This window comes from Nanorana parkeri, unplaced genomic scaffold (assembly GCF_000935625.1).
Source record: "Nanorana parkeri isolate BGI_ZX_2015 unplaced genomic scaffold, ASM93562v1 scaffold341, whole genome shotgun sequence".
Taxonomy (NCBI): domain Eukaryota; kingdom Metazoa; phylum Chordata; class Amphibia; order Anura; family Dicroglossidae; genus Nanorana; species Nanorana parkeri.
Window position 1 is genome coordinate 456,124 of NW_017306609.1, and position 15,965 is coordinate 472,088.

Below are 15,965 nucleotides of genomic sequence, written 5' to 3' on the forward strand. Positions count from 1 at the left end.
CCCCTCCCCTCTCCCAAAAAAAAAAAACCTTTTGATTTATTGCTATGTACCAGAACTGTAATTTTTATGTCATTATAAGGCCTCATTCACACTGTCCTACAATACGCTGCTTATACGAGCGCATTGTTCCATATGCAGCGTGTGCAAATAAATGGCTTCATACACATAGCTGCGTATGGAGGCGTATATTTGTGTAGCGTAAAAATGCGCAAAAACAGAATGGAACCGAGATGCGTCTGGGCAGCATATTTCTGTGTATTTTCCGTGCATATACACGCGTACAGTTCATTAAAATCTCTATTCCGAATGATGCATTCTGGGATTGCATGTAGTGCGTGCGTATACATACATGCGTACATACGCAATATACAATTTTGCTCTTGCGTTGTGTGCGAATGAGGCCTTATAGGGACAAATTAGAGAATGAATTGTAAACTTTTAATCTACAATAACACTGGCTGTTTTACAACTGACACTGGTTGAATTAGCAAAAAGCGTAGTTTGTAGTTTAGTTGCATCTTTTTATCTGTGTGTCACATTCAAATTGTGTACCAACCCACAGTTTATGATTCACTGTTATCAAGGCAACCTGTAGACAGGGCCGGCCTTAGGCTTTTAGGCTCCCTTTGCGAGAGAGCTTTACAGTGCCCCTCAGTGACCTAACCCCTCAGTGGCCACACCCATTTCTCCAGTACCCGCACCATTAAGTCTCCCATTTTGTTAAGCCCCAAAGAAACAGATTAAAAAGTATGATCAAAATAAAATTTTATTCAAAGGTATTAAACTTGTAAGCACAATATAAGTATTCTTATTAAATAAAACAGAAGGCAAACAAGTAGTAAACAATAAATGTCGAACTAAAATAGAGTCTATAAAAAAAGTGTCAGGATGTCATGCAGACCCTTTTTTCAAGTACCGTATATACTCGAGTATAAGCCGAGTTTTTCAGCCCATTTACTAGAAGAAGTAAAAAAAAAAAAAATACAAAACCTAGACTACATGTTAACTAGTGCATATGGTTTACTAAAACAAAGTGCATGGTGCACACTGTTGCAAGTGTATAATAATCCGTGTGTGTGTGTTGTGTTTTTATTTATTTCTTTTTTCTCCTTTTACTGTTAGGGGTTTTTGGTAAAATATCAGGGGTCTAAACAGACCCCTTACATTTCCCTTTTGAAATAGAAAAAGAAATTTCTCTTTTTCTGCAGCCTTAGCACTGAATGAATGTAAAGCATTCAGTACAGAGGCTTCTCATTTATTCACAAAGTGGAGATAGTAAATATTTACTATCAACCATTTATGAATGGCTAAAAGCCTCTGTAGTGAGCTGCTTCTACCCAAAGTGATGTAAAGCACTTTTTGTTTATTCATAACTGGGGACACATAGTACTATGTGTCCCCAGTTGTTTACAAACATTGGAGTGATCAGCGATCACTCCAATGTTTGTGCTGCACACAGAGGATCTGTAAATATCACAGATAATTACCAATCCTTCCGTTCTCCATTCAGCCGCGTACAGAGCCACTCAGCCAGGATCTGACAGGAGGCAACTCTCTCCTCACCGCTTGGTCATCCTGGATGACAGCTCCCTCCTCTGGCGCACCCCGCGCCAGCTTTAGAGTTCCATTTCTCCTCGGATCCCCACTGCCTCTGCCCATACAGGCGGGGGAGAGCAGCGGGGATGCGAGGAGAAGCTATAGGCTGTGCTGCCCCTCTAATCCCTGTGGCCCGAGGCCATGGCCTTGTGGGGAAACTGTCCCTGCCTGCAGCTTATAGGGAGCTGTGTCGACTGCCCCTGTTGCCATAGCACCCTATATGGCCCCACAACTCGCACACCCCAAAGGCCGGCCCCTCCTGGTTATATACAAAAATTAGATTTGATTGTGGTTTGGGGTTTTTTCCACCATTCTTGTGAAAAATGGCATATGTTGTTTTTGTTTTTTTAAATACAGATCACAAACAACTCTCGTATTCATAAAAAGAGAAAAGTTGATTCCTGCAATGAAAATTCTGACATTTTCCAAAGGTCCCTGACTACAATACACAGTTCTGATGTCAGTAGTCTAAGAAACCTCTGCCACTCTTATTTCTTTTTACCCAGGTATTTAATCTACTTACTGTAAGCATTTCATTTATAATAGGATCCTAGCTAAATTTAAACTCAGCATTGTAGTGACCTCAAGCAGCAAGCTAATGCCTATAAATCATGTAGCCATGAATATAAATTCTAGAAGACTTGCTGATACTCATAAACATACAGTCTGTTTTTTTCAGAATTGCTATTATAGTTCTGAACAGATTTAAATATAAAAACAGCTAATTAGATAACTTTTGACTATTGCAGTAAGATTTTTACATCTAAATTCTCAATGGAGATTTTATCATCTGGCTGCCATTTCGGCTTCTCAGTTAGTATAAATAAAGTATTGCAGCAGAAGAAGTAAGACTTGGAAGGGGGTAGCAAGGCTGGAAAGTCCAGAAAGGAAATCTCATCACTGCAGTCCACAAAGTATGTAAGCATTGAATACATGGTTTAAATCACCCACACTTACCCATGATGGCAGCATTGTTTGGTGGACTTACTTAGAGTCAGTGAAAGACTTAGGCTTTGCCCCTAGTAAAATTGTTAATGAACTGGAGATTCAACTTAAGAAAAGATTTATAGATAATAATGATGGGAATGTCATAGTGGTCAGGTCAGTTAACACATAATCAAAACTTTGCTGCCAATCCAGGGTTTGGTATCGCTGATATTTTTGTCTAGGAACACACTTTAGCAATATTATTACATATTCCCTGTATATCATCTAGTTAACGTTTAGTGAGGGACATCAAGCTTGAAATCTGGTACTTCGCAGTTCAAATATTTAATATACTAAACTATACTAATTTACATAACTTGGTTTAATGGCTTTTTGTTGACATTTTTTTTTTCTCCATTTTGTAGCTTCAAAGATGAGAAAGGTAAAACTCTATTACATCATGCAGCTGCTCAAGAAAATCCACACATTATTCAGGTATGTGGAAATGTAATCTGTAAAATATAGCTATATGGAGAATATATTCCTGTCATGTACCTTTTCAATGTGGTTGCTTCTGATGTAAAAGAAAGTGCAGTGAACAGGTTGTGTTTCAATGCAGTAAGACATTTTCATTGCTAGCAGGGCCGGTGCAAGGATTTTTGCCAACTCAGGCGAAGGAAGCCCCCCCCAAATGAAAGTTTGCAGTCTGCATTACATTTTGGTTGACACCTCACAGCCCAATTGCCTATAGAACAAAAGGGGAAGGGCTCAGGCTGACTGCAAGAGCTATTGCAGTGTGCTGATTGCAAGCTCTTGGGCTCAGGCTTATGGTTGCAGCGCTCTGCATTGAACATCGCATTGAACATCACATGCATGTTGCTGGGTCTACTTACCCAGGATGAAGACGATCAGCCCCAGTGACAGCCCGAGGGACCAGCAGCAGCTTCCACAAGCCATACTGTCCAGTGAATGGAGCGGAGAGAGGCGGCGGAGGTCAGCGGTCAGCGAGCGCCGCACGTGCGGCTGAGCGGCCAGGGGAACCAAATGCGGGGCCACTTACGTCACTCACTGACGTAGGAGGACGTAGCCAAGGACAGTGAGACTGTCACTGAGACGTGAGAGAGACTGCACAGGTCAGCGCCCGATCGAGACCAGTGTGTGGGCTAAATAAAGTGTGGCTGATCTAAAGAACGAGTACCCGCCGGCCGCAGCGGCAGCCCACACACTGGTCTCAATCGGGCGACTGTCAATTTTCCACCCTGGCGCCGTAAGGCAAGTGCCCATTTAGTGTGACATTTAGCTCCAGGCAAGTGATTGTAGAGCAAGGAATTTTAATTCAGATTGTAATTGCCCTGCCACTATTGAGGGAATCTCCCCTCACTCTTCATTCCACTCAGTCTGCTTATACAGTATTGCTTTAGAGAAATCTCCCTGTTATAACATCTGTTGCATTTCTTTATCACCCAGGTGCTCCTGGACACTACTGTGGGAATGTTAAACATAGATCAACAGGATATATTTAATAAAACAGCCTTACATTATGCAGTTGAAAATGGCAATACTAAGACGATAAAAACAATATTGGACAGAGGAGCAAAAGTTGAAATTCCAGATGAAAGTTTGAAGACCGTTTTGGATATTGCTTTGGGAAAAAGTCAAGCTAACTAGCTGAAATCTAAATGCAAATGGATAGTCTCCAAAACCTGTTTTTTTTTTTTAATACTTATGAGATTGTAATGCATTTGTATGTGTTCTTACCTGCTTTTCAATAAATTTTTATAGTAGGCTTAAGTTGAGAGTTTTATGCACTTAATGTAGTATTAAAGGTAGGGCATTTTTTACCTTAATACATTCTCTGCATTAAATAAAAAAATGCCCTGTACCTTTTTCTGTATACCCGTCCCCCCCAAAGTTACCTGTCAGCGCAGCTTGTAACAGCTGCCAGTCCCAGAATCGATCCACCATCCTGAACGTCCTGGTTGAGAGGGAGGAGATTGAGGGCAGAGGAGCCAAAAGGTGTCTCCTGCTGTCAATCAACCTATTGGGTGGAGAGGAGGTGTGTGTGTGTGTGTGTGTGTGTGTGTGGGTCTGTGGATGCACACAGGTGCCTCCATAGCAGCAGTTAGCTGATGGAGGCACCCGAGCAGGGGGTGGAGGGAAAGTGCTGCGGGGACCACTAGAGAACGCGGAATTGAAAGATATAGAAAAAACAATACACAATCTGAATCCCACAGGGGTGCTGCCCAGGGGTGTATGTACCGCAGACAAACTAGGCATTTGCCTACGGCAGCACTTTCCAGGGGGGCGGCAGAAAATGCCACCCCAAACCAATGAGGTGGAAAGAGCCGAACTTACCTTTTGGGCTACTGGGCTCTTGCCCTGTGGGCCGAGGCTGGGTGGCACAGAATCAGGCAGCGGCGGCTGCTTAATGAGGCAAACTATGCGGCCGCAAGGTCCTAAGAGCGGCCGCCTAATTAGAGAGCTGCCCAGTGGAGGGGAGGGCCCAGTGAGATGCAGTCCGGCTGGCTTTGTACAGGAGGAGAAGCAGCAGGTGGCTTGGGGCTGGCCACAGCATGTGATCTGATGGTGGGATGTCCCAGAAGCAGGCTGGGGGGACTGCCTTAGAGTCATCAGTTAGAGAGTCACTATAACAGGTGGGTGGCATATTGTTTTATGAGAACAAATCCTCTTCTTGCATTTGTCAGTGGCACTAAAAAATATTTAATTGATGCCAATGGGAGTCCTACTGACACCAAACCAAGAGGGGGCATTTTCCTCACTGTGTTCCAAAGTGCATCCAGAATGGGAGTGTGGAATACAGGATGTACAGCACAGCATACAGAATTGGATATCATTTAATGTACAGAACATACAGAATAGGACAGCATCTAATAGAAAACTTACAGCACAGTGTACAGAATGGAGCAACATAGGACATATAGTGTAAAGTACAGTGGTTCGAATTGGACAGTGTAAAATATAAAATGTACAATACAGTATTTAGAATGGATTGTTGTGGAATAGGGAATGTACAGCACAGCGTAAGGAATAGGGAAGTGTGCAATATAAACACCACTGTGTAAAAATGAGACAGTGTGGTATGGGGTATGTGTACAGCACAGTGTACACAATGGGACAATGTAGAATGAGGAATACACAATACAATGTACAGACTGAGTCTGCGTGGAATGGGGTATGTACAACTCAGCGTCGAGAATGGAGCAGTATGGACTGTAAAATGTACAGCACTTGGTACAGAATGGCGAAGTGTGGAATATAAAATGTACAACCCAGGTTATGGAATGTGCTGAGATGGGATATAAAATGTACAGCACAGTGTACAGATTGGGCCAGCTTTAAATATAAAATGTACAGAATGAGGCAGTGTAAAGTATAGCATGCTGCAATGAGTAAGAGAGTGCAGAATAGGGAGTGTACAGCACAGCATACAGAATGAGGCAGTATGGAATATAAAATGTACAAGGTGTATAGAAAGAGGCATTGCAGTATAGGGAACATATGGCATGGTTACGTTATGAGGTGCTGCAGAAAAAGTAAATAACAGAATGACATATGGAATGAGGAGGAGCGCAATAGGGAATGCACAGCATGGCACGCGAAGTGAGGAGTTGTGAAATAGGAAACATACAGCATGTCACATGGATTGAGGTGGTTCAGAACAGGGAATATACAGCATGGCACGAAGAGTGAGGAGGTGTGGAATAGGGAATGTACAACATGTGTGAAGATTCTACCTTGCTGAGGGCTAAAAAAAGGGGTTAATTTGGGAGGGCAGATACTTCCCCTACAGCCCTTCCTGTTAAAAAGGTAAGACAGGTGAGAGAGGAGTGAGGAGCCGAGAGAGACACAGAAAGCTCTGCGTGTGTGGCTGCTCAGAAGCAAGTGGACTCTATCTTGGTGAGATCACCTAAATGCACTACGCAGTGCAATCTTGGGGAAGGACTGTTACTTTGTGTTTGGCGTTTTGCTGAAGAAAGCCTGTTATTTCCCTAATCATCTTTCAGGACAGCAACCTGAGAGATGATTGGTTCCACCTTCTACAGGAAACACAATTAGTAAAACAGTTAAAAGCCCCTCCCCTTCCCCTCGTACCTCAGTTTAGATTGTGTATGCCATTTTGCTGAAGGAAGCTATTTGTTCTGTTGCGTGTGGTAGAAAATAAGGGCGGTTTATTTTATCGGACTGTGTCGCAGACGCATGTGTACCCCTGGGGTCCCCACACATGGCACACGAAGAGAGGCAGTGCGGAATAGTAAATGTAGAACATGACACAAGGAGTGAGATGTTGCGCAATAGGAAATGTAGAACATGGCACAGTGAGTGAGATGCTGTGCAATAGGAAATGTAGAACATGGCACAGGGAGTGAGATGCTGTGCAATAGTAAATGTAGAACATGGCACAGGGAGTGAGATGCTGTGCAATAGTAAATGTAGAACATGGCATAGGGAGTGAGATGCTGCGCAATAGGAATTGTAGAACATGGCACAGGGAGTGAGATGCTGCGCAAAAGGAAATGTAGAACATGGCACAGGGAGTGAGATGCTGTGCAGTAGGAAATGTAGAACATGGCACAGGGAGTGAGATGCTGTGCAATAGGAAATGTAGAACATGGCACAGGGAGTGAGATGCTGTGCAATAGGAAATGTAGAACATGGCACAGGGAGTGAGATGCTGTGCAATAGGAAATGGTAAATGGAGTGTGGCACTGTGAAATAGGAAATGTATGCATGGTACAGAGAGTAAGGCATTTTGAAATAGGGAATGTACAGCAAGGCATATTGAGTTAGGAGGGGATACAGCATAGTACATACTTAGAGTATGGCGTGTGGAATAGGGAATGTACAGCAGACTTAGACAGTGCAAAATACTACTGAACTAGTGCACTAGCAGAAATAGTTTAGTCATTTACCTCTATACAATAGAAAAGACTTCCTTCAACACAGGACCCACACATGCTGTAAGTCTGTGACCGCTCATCCCATCATTGTTGGCACTTTCAGGGCCGGTTCACACCGGGGAGAACGCAGGCACTGATGTGCCGCACGTTCTGATGCTGCAATCACACTGCCGGGGTGGAGCGTGGCTGCGGTGCGATTGACTTCAATGCACCACCACACCCCCACGCACCCCTGAATGCAGGAAGCCAGCTGGGATGTGCTCCAGTGCATTCCAGCAGCGTATCGTGCTGGAACGCACCGGAGCTGGTGTGAACAGGCCCTTACACAGTACATAGAACTAGTACAAGAACTCTTCTACTACTCATGTCCTCTGCCACATTGTGCATTACATGAGGTCATCTGTCACAGTTGCAGAGGAAGTGAGCAGTAGAAGACTTCCTCTGCTGGCTTTTTTTTTTTACAATTGACAACCGCAGCGAGTGTCACACCAAGCTTGGCAAAACCAGACTTTATGTTGTACCATCTGTACCCCGCCCCCATGTCAGTTTTAGACAGTTATTTAAATTTGGTTATTTCTGCCCATCTCTGCTGACCTACACTTGCTGCTGCCTAGCTCCACCCCCCTAACCTTGTGTGGCTCATTACACAATGCACACACCCACTGCTAAGAGAGGCACAGGGAACATGGGAAATAGTTTTACAGTGCTCCCTATGTAAACAAAGGATATGACATAGGGAGCACTGCAATACTCTTCTACCGCAGCCAGGAACCAATACATATTCCAGCCAGTGACCTATGATATCATTGGCCATAAAAACTAGTATGTATGTGATTCAGAGAACGGTAGGGGTTTGTTTTTTTTTAGAAATCAGAGGATTCCTCTTAGGATGGATACAGAGAAAAAAAAAGTGTCTGTGGATGAGCTTTAATATTAAAGATGATCTAAACACTAATACAAAACATTTAATACATTGCAGTTTACAAGCCCTCAGATGTGGCAGCTACATTAGTTTTCTTGTTTTTAGGCTCTGAGACATGCACAGTATATTCTATATCCAGACAATTAAGGACAATCTCCTAATGCACTGGATTCTGCATATTTATAGGTAAACACACATGGGGAGCTTCATGAGAGACACCTTAAACAAAGCTTTTTTTCAAGGAATAGGAAGCTAGTTGTCTCTGGATCAAGGTTGCATGTGCCAAGATCATGCACGTGCCAAGATTAATTGCACTCAGGTCCAACTGTTGATGCTGGCCTGATTACAAAAAGATGAGGATTTGTCTAGGGCTGCAACAACTAATCGACATAATCGATTATAATCGACATAATCGATTATAATCGATTATTGAAAAAGTTGTCAACTTTTTCAATAATCGATTAAATCGGCTTCCGATTGGTTGGCCCTGTTCACGGCTCCACACACGCTGCACGCCACACCTCCTCCCCACCTCGCGCTCGCCGCTGCCAGGCCCGCCCGCATCCACACCTCCTCCCGCCTCACGCTCAGTGCTCGCCCAAATCCACGATCGGCACAGGTGCGCGGGGAGAAGTAAGGAGGAGCAGGCGTGAGGGAATGACAATAGGCCCGATCTCAGAAACAAGTTGCTGGAAGACTGCTCAGGTAAGCCTGCACTTTCCCACACATGGTGCTCTATAATGTATTGCTGGGATTTGTATTCCTCTATACCTGATGGTACATTGTGATGTATATTAGATCAGCTATAGAGGAATACAAATCCCAGCAATACATTGTACACTGTATGTATAATGTATTGCTGGGATTTGTTGTATTCCTTTGTAGCTGGTGGTATTCTGCATTGCGCTGTATGGAGGACTACAAATCAAGGAATAACATATTATACAGCGCAATACAGTGGTGCAATGCCGAATACCACTAGCTATAGAGGACTACAACACCCAGCAATAGTACATTATACAGCACAATGCAGAATACTACCAGATATAATGTACTATTGCTGGGATTTGTTGTACTTCTCCTATAGCTGGCTGTATTCTGCATTGTGCTGTATAATGTACTATTGCTGGGTTTTGTAGTCCTTAATAGGCGGTGCCATTCTACATTAATTGCTGTATAATTTTACACTTTTCATTTCACTATATTGCACACCAACTTTTTTTTTCCTTTTCTTTACTTCCACCGCTCCAAGCTTGCTCCTGTGATGGACTACAATCTCAATACAAACTAGTAGTCCATCACTGGAGCCATTTTTTAAAATGTATTTAATTTTTTTATCCGATTAATCGAACTTAATAATCGTCCAACTAATCGATTTTGAAAATAATCATTAGCTGCGGCTCTAGATTTGTCCCATGGAGTATTTCCAGGGATGAAAGCTTTTTTACTCGCAACAAGCGAAGTATGCCTTCCACATACGATGGTGGACCTGGTGGGAAGCAGACTTCCTGGCTTTTATCATCATAAGAATCACCAATTTGGAGATAACCCTTTCCCTTTAATACCTAGACTTCAACAGCTATGTATTTACAGCCAGCAACCATGACACAGGATGATAAACTGGTCCTTGAGAAACAAGGTCCTACCAATTTGGAAGAGCATCTGCCATGAGTCTGATCACATCCACCTAGGCAAATCCAGAATGCCCTCCATCTCGAATCTGTGGAGCAGTTGAGAAAGGAGTTTTAATGGGTGAAAGGTGTACATCAAGCTGTATATTGTAAAGCGCTGCGCAAACTGTTGGAGCTATATAAATCCTGTATAATAATAATAATTCTGGATCCCATGGAGCCACAAGAGAATACAATGCTTCTGATAGAGAATCTCTGCACTTGGAGGCTAACTGACATCCCTCACTATAGAAACTGTGGGTGTCTTCGTGCTGAAGAGGATTTGTAAATGGGCTTGGAAGATTTGAAAGTCCAAAATTTGAATCTGGCTTTTGAAGTTGAGGCCCGAGAATAACGAAAGGAGCTCTTCTTGGCAATGAGAGAATGGGGGAGATTTTGCTGCGTGATGATGGGGCAAATGAGTACTCCTACCTCTAGTGATGATGGGGGTGTTCAATGCAGTTTCAAAGAGATGTTGACCTTCAAAAGGCATGTGTAACAAATGCTTTTTGCATGCCTGTTCTGCAGCCCAACATTTTAGCCAAACAGTCCTCCTCATGTTCACTGAAAGGAGGCTCATACCGGATGTACAATAGAAGATATATTCACTAACCCATCCATGCAGTAGCTTAGGCCTGTTGCCATGAGCTCAAAGCGCTCCATAAAACAAGGTATACATCTTATGGCCTAGTCCAGTCCCCTAAGGTTTGACAAACTAGCATCACAGCCAGGGTAAGTTGTAATGTTGTGCCAGCCAGAGAAAAAAGCTTAGACATAATCTCCAAGAGTTTGTTGATTGAATCCTTTAAAACACATTCTTTATGGGTATTGTCAGTGCTTCATTAAAGAGGAACTTTACCTATACCTTCAAAATAACAACAAAGGCACATTTTAGAAATGTTTAGTAATGACAATCTACAAACGGCTAGCGGCTAAAAGACTTTAAACAGACTTCAAGTTCTAATTTAGATAAAAGAATCTGCGCTCTTGGAAAGATAAGACTATCACTTGCACAAACTTCAAGTTCTGCTGAAGCTTACAAAAGCCTGCAAGCAGCTTGTATCATGTACCTGGTAGAGGACCGAATAGTTGAGGAGGCCTCCTTTGCAACTCTTGTCCCACACCCCTGAGAGGAAGACATGGCCACGCACATGTACAGTATCACCCAAACAGCCAGGTATAGTCTTACAGCTTGTTTAAACTCTGTGGTCAGCAATTCAGGTTGCAAATTGGCACATAAAATCCTGCACAACTGCTGGGAAATCTTTCTTAGATAGAGCCGAGAATAACTTTTGCAGGCTGTCAGTGTCATTACCACTGTAATGACCACTGTAAGGTACCACTATACCTTAGAGTGGTACTTTAGATCCAATTTGCAATTATCTTCCAAGGTTTTGGGACTATTAGCTTTACAGGGAGTATAAAAATATGCGCAGGCAGTTTTAGGTGCTCACTACACCCCTTCCTTCCATTTGCAGATTTACAATGAACATGTGCTCATTTTAAAGGTTATGAATAATTTCAATAACAAGAAAAACAATTGAAAGAATTAAAATACACATTTTATTCTATCATTTTCTTTGGCAGATTGTTACATTTTAATATGTTCTCAGTTTTATGACTGCTTTATGACAAAGAAAAACATTTAATAAACAAGACACACAAATGGCTTATTCCTTAACAATCTCTTATTTTCTATCCTCTAGTAGTGTAACTGCTTTAATCCAGTGTCAGATTTATACAAGTAGACAACATAATGTACATTGAATAAAGTGCTATTCATTTGCAATCCATATGACCCTGTTAATATAGAAAGACTATATAAAACTACTGTTTATTGTATGTAAATTGACCTAAAATAATATAAGTTAGTAATAGCTCAAGAATTGTTTTCTTTGAACATCTGACAGTTACATACAAATATGTCATCATTTAGTTCAGGAATTGTATATATATAGGTGTATTTTGCTTTTCATCAAAGCAACTTATCAGGAAAGAGGGGGACACTTTCCACTTACTCAAAGAAGAAAATTTTACTGAATTATAGCCCTCAGCTCACTTGCATCCACAGGGCTCACTAAACATATTACCATCTGACCATACCATTAAACAACAATCAAGTTTGGATAATTGTGGTGGGCACTCATATTATATAGTTTTGTTTGTACCTGATGAGGCAGGTCAGTCAGGCAGGTCCTTGCACTACATACTTGTTAGAAGGTCTAAAGGAGATTATACAATCAGATTGTACTGTGTGTGGAGAGCTTAAGAGATGGATGTACGAAGCCTGAGTCCTCTTTAGAAATTAGCTGTATCCCACTGCTGCCTTCCATAATCTTCACATCCCATGGGCAAAATGTTCCTTTTCCCCTGCCTACACAGTTGACGCTGAAAAACGTCTATGGAGCTCTCTCCCAAGCGTCTCCTGTTTTAACAGAAAGGAAAATTTTGGAATGCAGCTGTTGGATTCAAGAAAGTATGCATCTGGTACGGGGGCAGGGGTCAAAGCAGGAAGGATAACTGTACTTTATGTGAAAATACAGCTATCCTTTAAATTGCCTCTGCAAATGTGAATAATAAACTCTTATATATACCCTTAAAGTACAAGTGCACTTTAAAACAACGTACACTTTCCATTTTTGCACCCCCCCAACCCTTTCCCTCCGCAGATATATAATTACCTCAATCCTATGCCCATGGCCTCTAGAGATTGTTTACATCCCATGCCACAAGTCCTCCATCTCTTTGCCACGCCTGCGTAGTAGCCCCTATTGACTTCTACTGGGCTTGTCTACTTCCATCTCCCGGCAAAGAGACAAGCTCAATAGACGTCCAAGGGGTTCTACTGTACACGTGGAGAGAGGAATTGCAGTATGGGATGTAAACAATGTCCATAGGCCTTATATCAAGGTACGTATTAGACATGTGCGATTCGTTTCGTTCCGAATCGAAATTCGGACGAATTTTCATAAATTCGGACATTCGGATGTATCCGAATTCCGAATTACAGACATAACGAATGCAAACGAATCCGAATTTCCATTTCCGAAATTCGGTAGCGTTCGCACGAACGTTCGTTTCGTTTTCTGTTCTTATTCGTTTCTTTTTCGTTCGTTGGAGCAAAGTGACATTAGAGAAGGAGAAAAATATTTTTCCCCCCTCAAATGTCACTTTTGCTGCAAACGAATAAGAAACAAATAAGAAACGAATAAGAAACGAATAAGAAACGAATAAGAAACGAATAAGAACAGAAAACGGAACGAACGTTCGTACTAACGCTACCGAATTTCGTCCGAATCCAAATTCCGAATCCGAATTGACTTTCACACCCGAATCCTGAAAAACGAAATAACACAAATCCGAATTTAAAACGAAACAAAACAAATTTTTTGGCAGTGCACATGTCTAGTACGTATACAGCTGTAGAGGGTGGGATCTGTTATGTCAGGGGAGGCACCAAAAAAAAGTACTTTGAAAGTGAACTTATTTTTTAATTTGGGATATAATTATTATTTTAATTTGGAACATAACTATTGTTGCAAGGCCAATTTATTAGTGGAGAAGAGGGAAAAGTAGAAATGTTCAACCTAGCAACCACAAAAAGGCAACAACTGTTAATTTTACTTTCACTCACTAAAATTCGACAGCTGGAATCCTAGCTGCAATACTTTTCTTTTATTTAACAATTATGTATCAAGACTGTACTGTTTAAAAGGCACAATACACAGTATGTTGCACTGGAAATTTGAACTGTAAGGTTAGCTTTGATAAGTCCACCTTTATGAAATAATAAACAGAATTTACATAAAAAAAAAAAAAAAAACCACACCCTTACCACTAAGATATACTGCACAGGCCATTTTTGCAAGCTACACATTAGTATGTGTTGACAGCAGTATATACACTTTAAAATAAATAAAATATGTATATCTTTAACTATATAAAATATGTATACCTTTAACTATTTCTTTACTAGTCAGCATAAAAATACATAACGGAAAATACAATGCTATATATCAAACTCTTTTGTAAACAATGTTAACAGATTACAGTGGTGTACTTGCAGTTTTGTGTTACTTTGTTTGGAGCGCTATTAAATCCACCCATAACTGTTTACTCTTGTCACAGTGATACCATGATGACACGTCTTGCCCTCATTTATGATAAGCAGTGATGTCTACATAAACTCAAGAAGAGGGCGGGTGGCATGGATGAAACCACAGCTTTGTATAAAGCTGAGCCTGGTATATCAAACCTGCATTATAGGAAGTCAAGATTTAATTATTTAAACACTTAAAGTCATACCCTCATTAAAGAAGAAACCCTCGTTTGGGAAACTAGAGGATCCCAGGCACTCTCTCTCTAGGGGCTCAACATCTACAACTGAGTTAAGTCCAGCCCAATCCAATGACATTGCTCTGGTTGCCAACACAGCACTCTCTACCTTATACTATTCTTACACAAGGCAAGTTTGTCACAATTTCAGCCAGTTTTGTGTGCACAAAATGGCTGGACTTGCAGAACAAACTACCACCAACAGTTTATATAAAATGGAGGTTTGAAGGTTGCCTTGATCCACTGATTTGCTTTGCTTATGAATGCTGGTTGAAACTTCTTAAAATTGCTAGGAAATTGTCTAAGTGTATGACTAGCATTTGTGTTGCTGCTTTTATTATTGCAGTATTCAAGTTAAAGGAAACCTGTGGTAAGGGAAACATGAAAGCCACTGGCTTTGGTGCTTTATCTCAATATCCTGGAACAACGATGCAGACAGAAATGTCTGACTTTAAGCTGACTTTCCTATTCTGCATACTCTTTCCAGGTGCAAAACTCACAAAATATTGAAGCCATTGAGTCAGCATACCAGTCAGACAATCTGCATTTTCACAAGGTCAGAAATGGCTGTCTCTATATTTCTCTTGGCATAGGATTTACTCTTTTTTTTTCTCCCCACATAGTGGCTAGCAATAATAGTGGTCTTTCATCACTATCCCAGTGGACTGCCATTCAATGAGCGCGTTTAGCCTTTGTTCAACTCTTTCAAGGAAGAGAGGAGCCATTGGCAGTAAAGGTAATTCTTGACTTCCCAAAGCTTTTGTTGCATCTGTAAAGATGCTAATACACCCTGTAGACAAGTGGAAATGCTCTTTTATAGTAAATTTACAAGAAGAGATATAAACTACTCTCCCAGGTACATGTCACATTAGTAAATTAGTTAAAAAGAGCAATGTAACATTTGATTTAATATACAACAAGAAGCTGTTAATTGTGTATGCTGTGTGCTTCAGTCAGACGTCTGATCAGAAACATTTTGTCTCTGCTCTCCTAGAAGAAAAAAAAAAAAAGACACTAATTAGACAAACTCTAAATCAGCAATTTACTTTTTTTGTATTATCTATTTACTTACTCCTTAGAATAGAAAAACTATTACGATTTAAAACTTCAGCCAAAACTTAATTTGTGTAGTCATGGATAGAGAAGTTTAGAATGTCTGCCAGGTTTATTTCAGCCTGTGTCACCACTGGGAAAATCCACCTGCGCTCTTGTGTGGTCACCAGGCCAAGAAGTTATGGAAAATATTTTTAAGGAATCACAGACCAGAAGTAAAATCTGACAAAAGATTTCACCATCCCCAATTTTATGGAAACAAAAAAAAGAAAATGGTTGGAATTCTACTTTAAGTACTTAGGACAAACTGTGCAATATAACCATTGCAGAAGTCTGTGGAAAGTAACTGGAACCAGAACTGCTCCTCAAATTTCCATCATATGTTATGTTTCTTTGCATCCGAGGACCACCTCCTCCCCAAACTTAGGCACGAACTATGAGGGGGGCAAATTAATGGAGCTCCCTGTGCCATTATGGTGCAGGAAACTCGATCAAGTGCAAGCAAATACAACTTTTTGTGGGGGGAAGGTGTGGTTGAGTGCG

The 15,965-nt window shown here is 41.3% G+C and overlaps 1 protein-coding gene across 1 annotated transcript in view; it reads right to left on the minus strand.

The window, feature by feature from the left end:
- Window positions 1-15,131: 15,131 nt before the first annotated feature.
- The window catches only part of TMC7 (transmembrane channel like 7), a 44,145-nt gene continuing 43,311 nt past the window's right edge, over window positions 15,132-15,965 (minus strand). Inside the window, exon 16 of the mRNA XM_018558470.1 lies at window positions 15,132-15,359. Within this exon, the coding sequence (XP_018413972.1) occupies window positions 15,297-15,359 (63 nt within the window). The 3' untranslated portion in view covers window positions 15,132-15,296. The remainder of the gene's footprint in view (window positions 15,360-15,965) is intronic.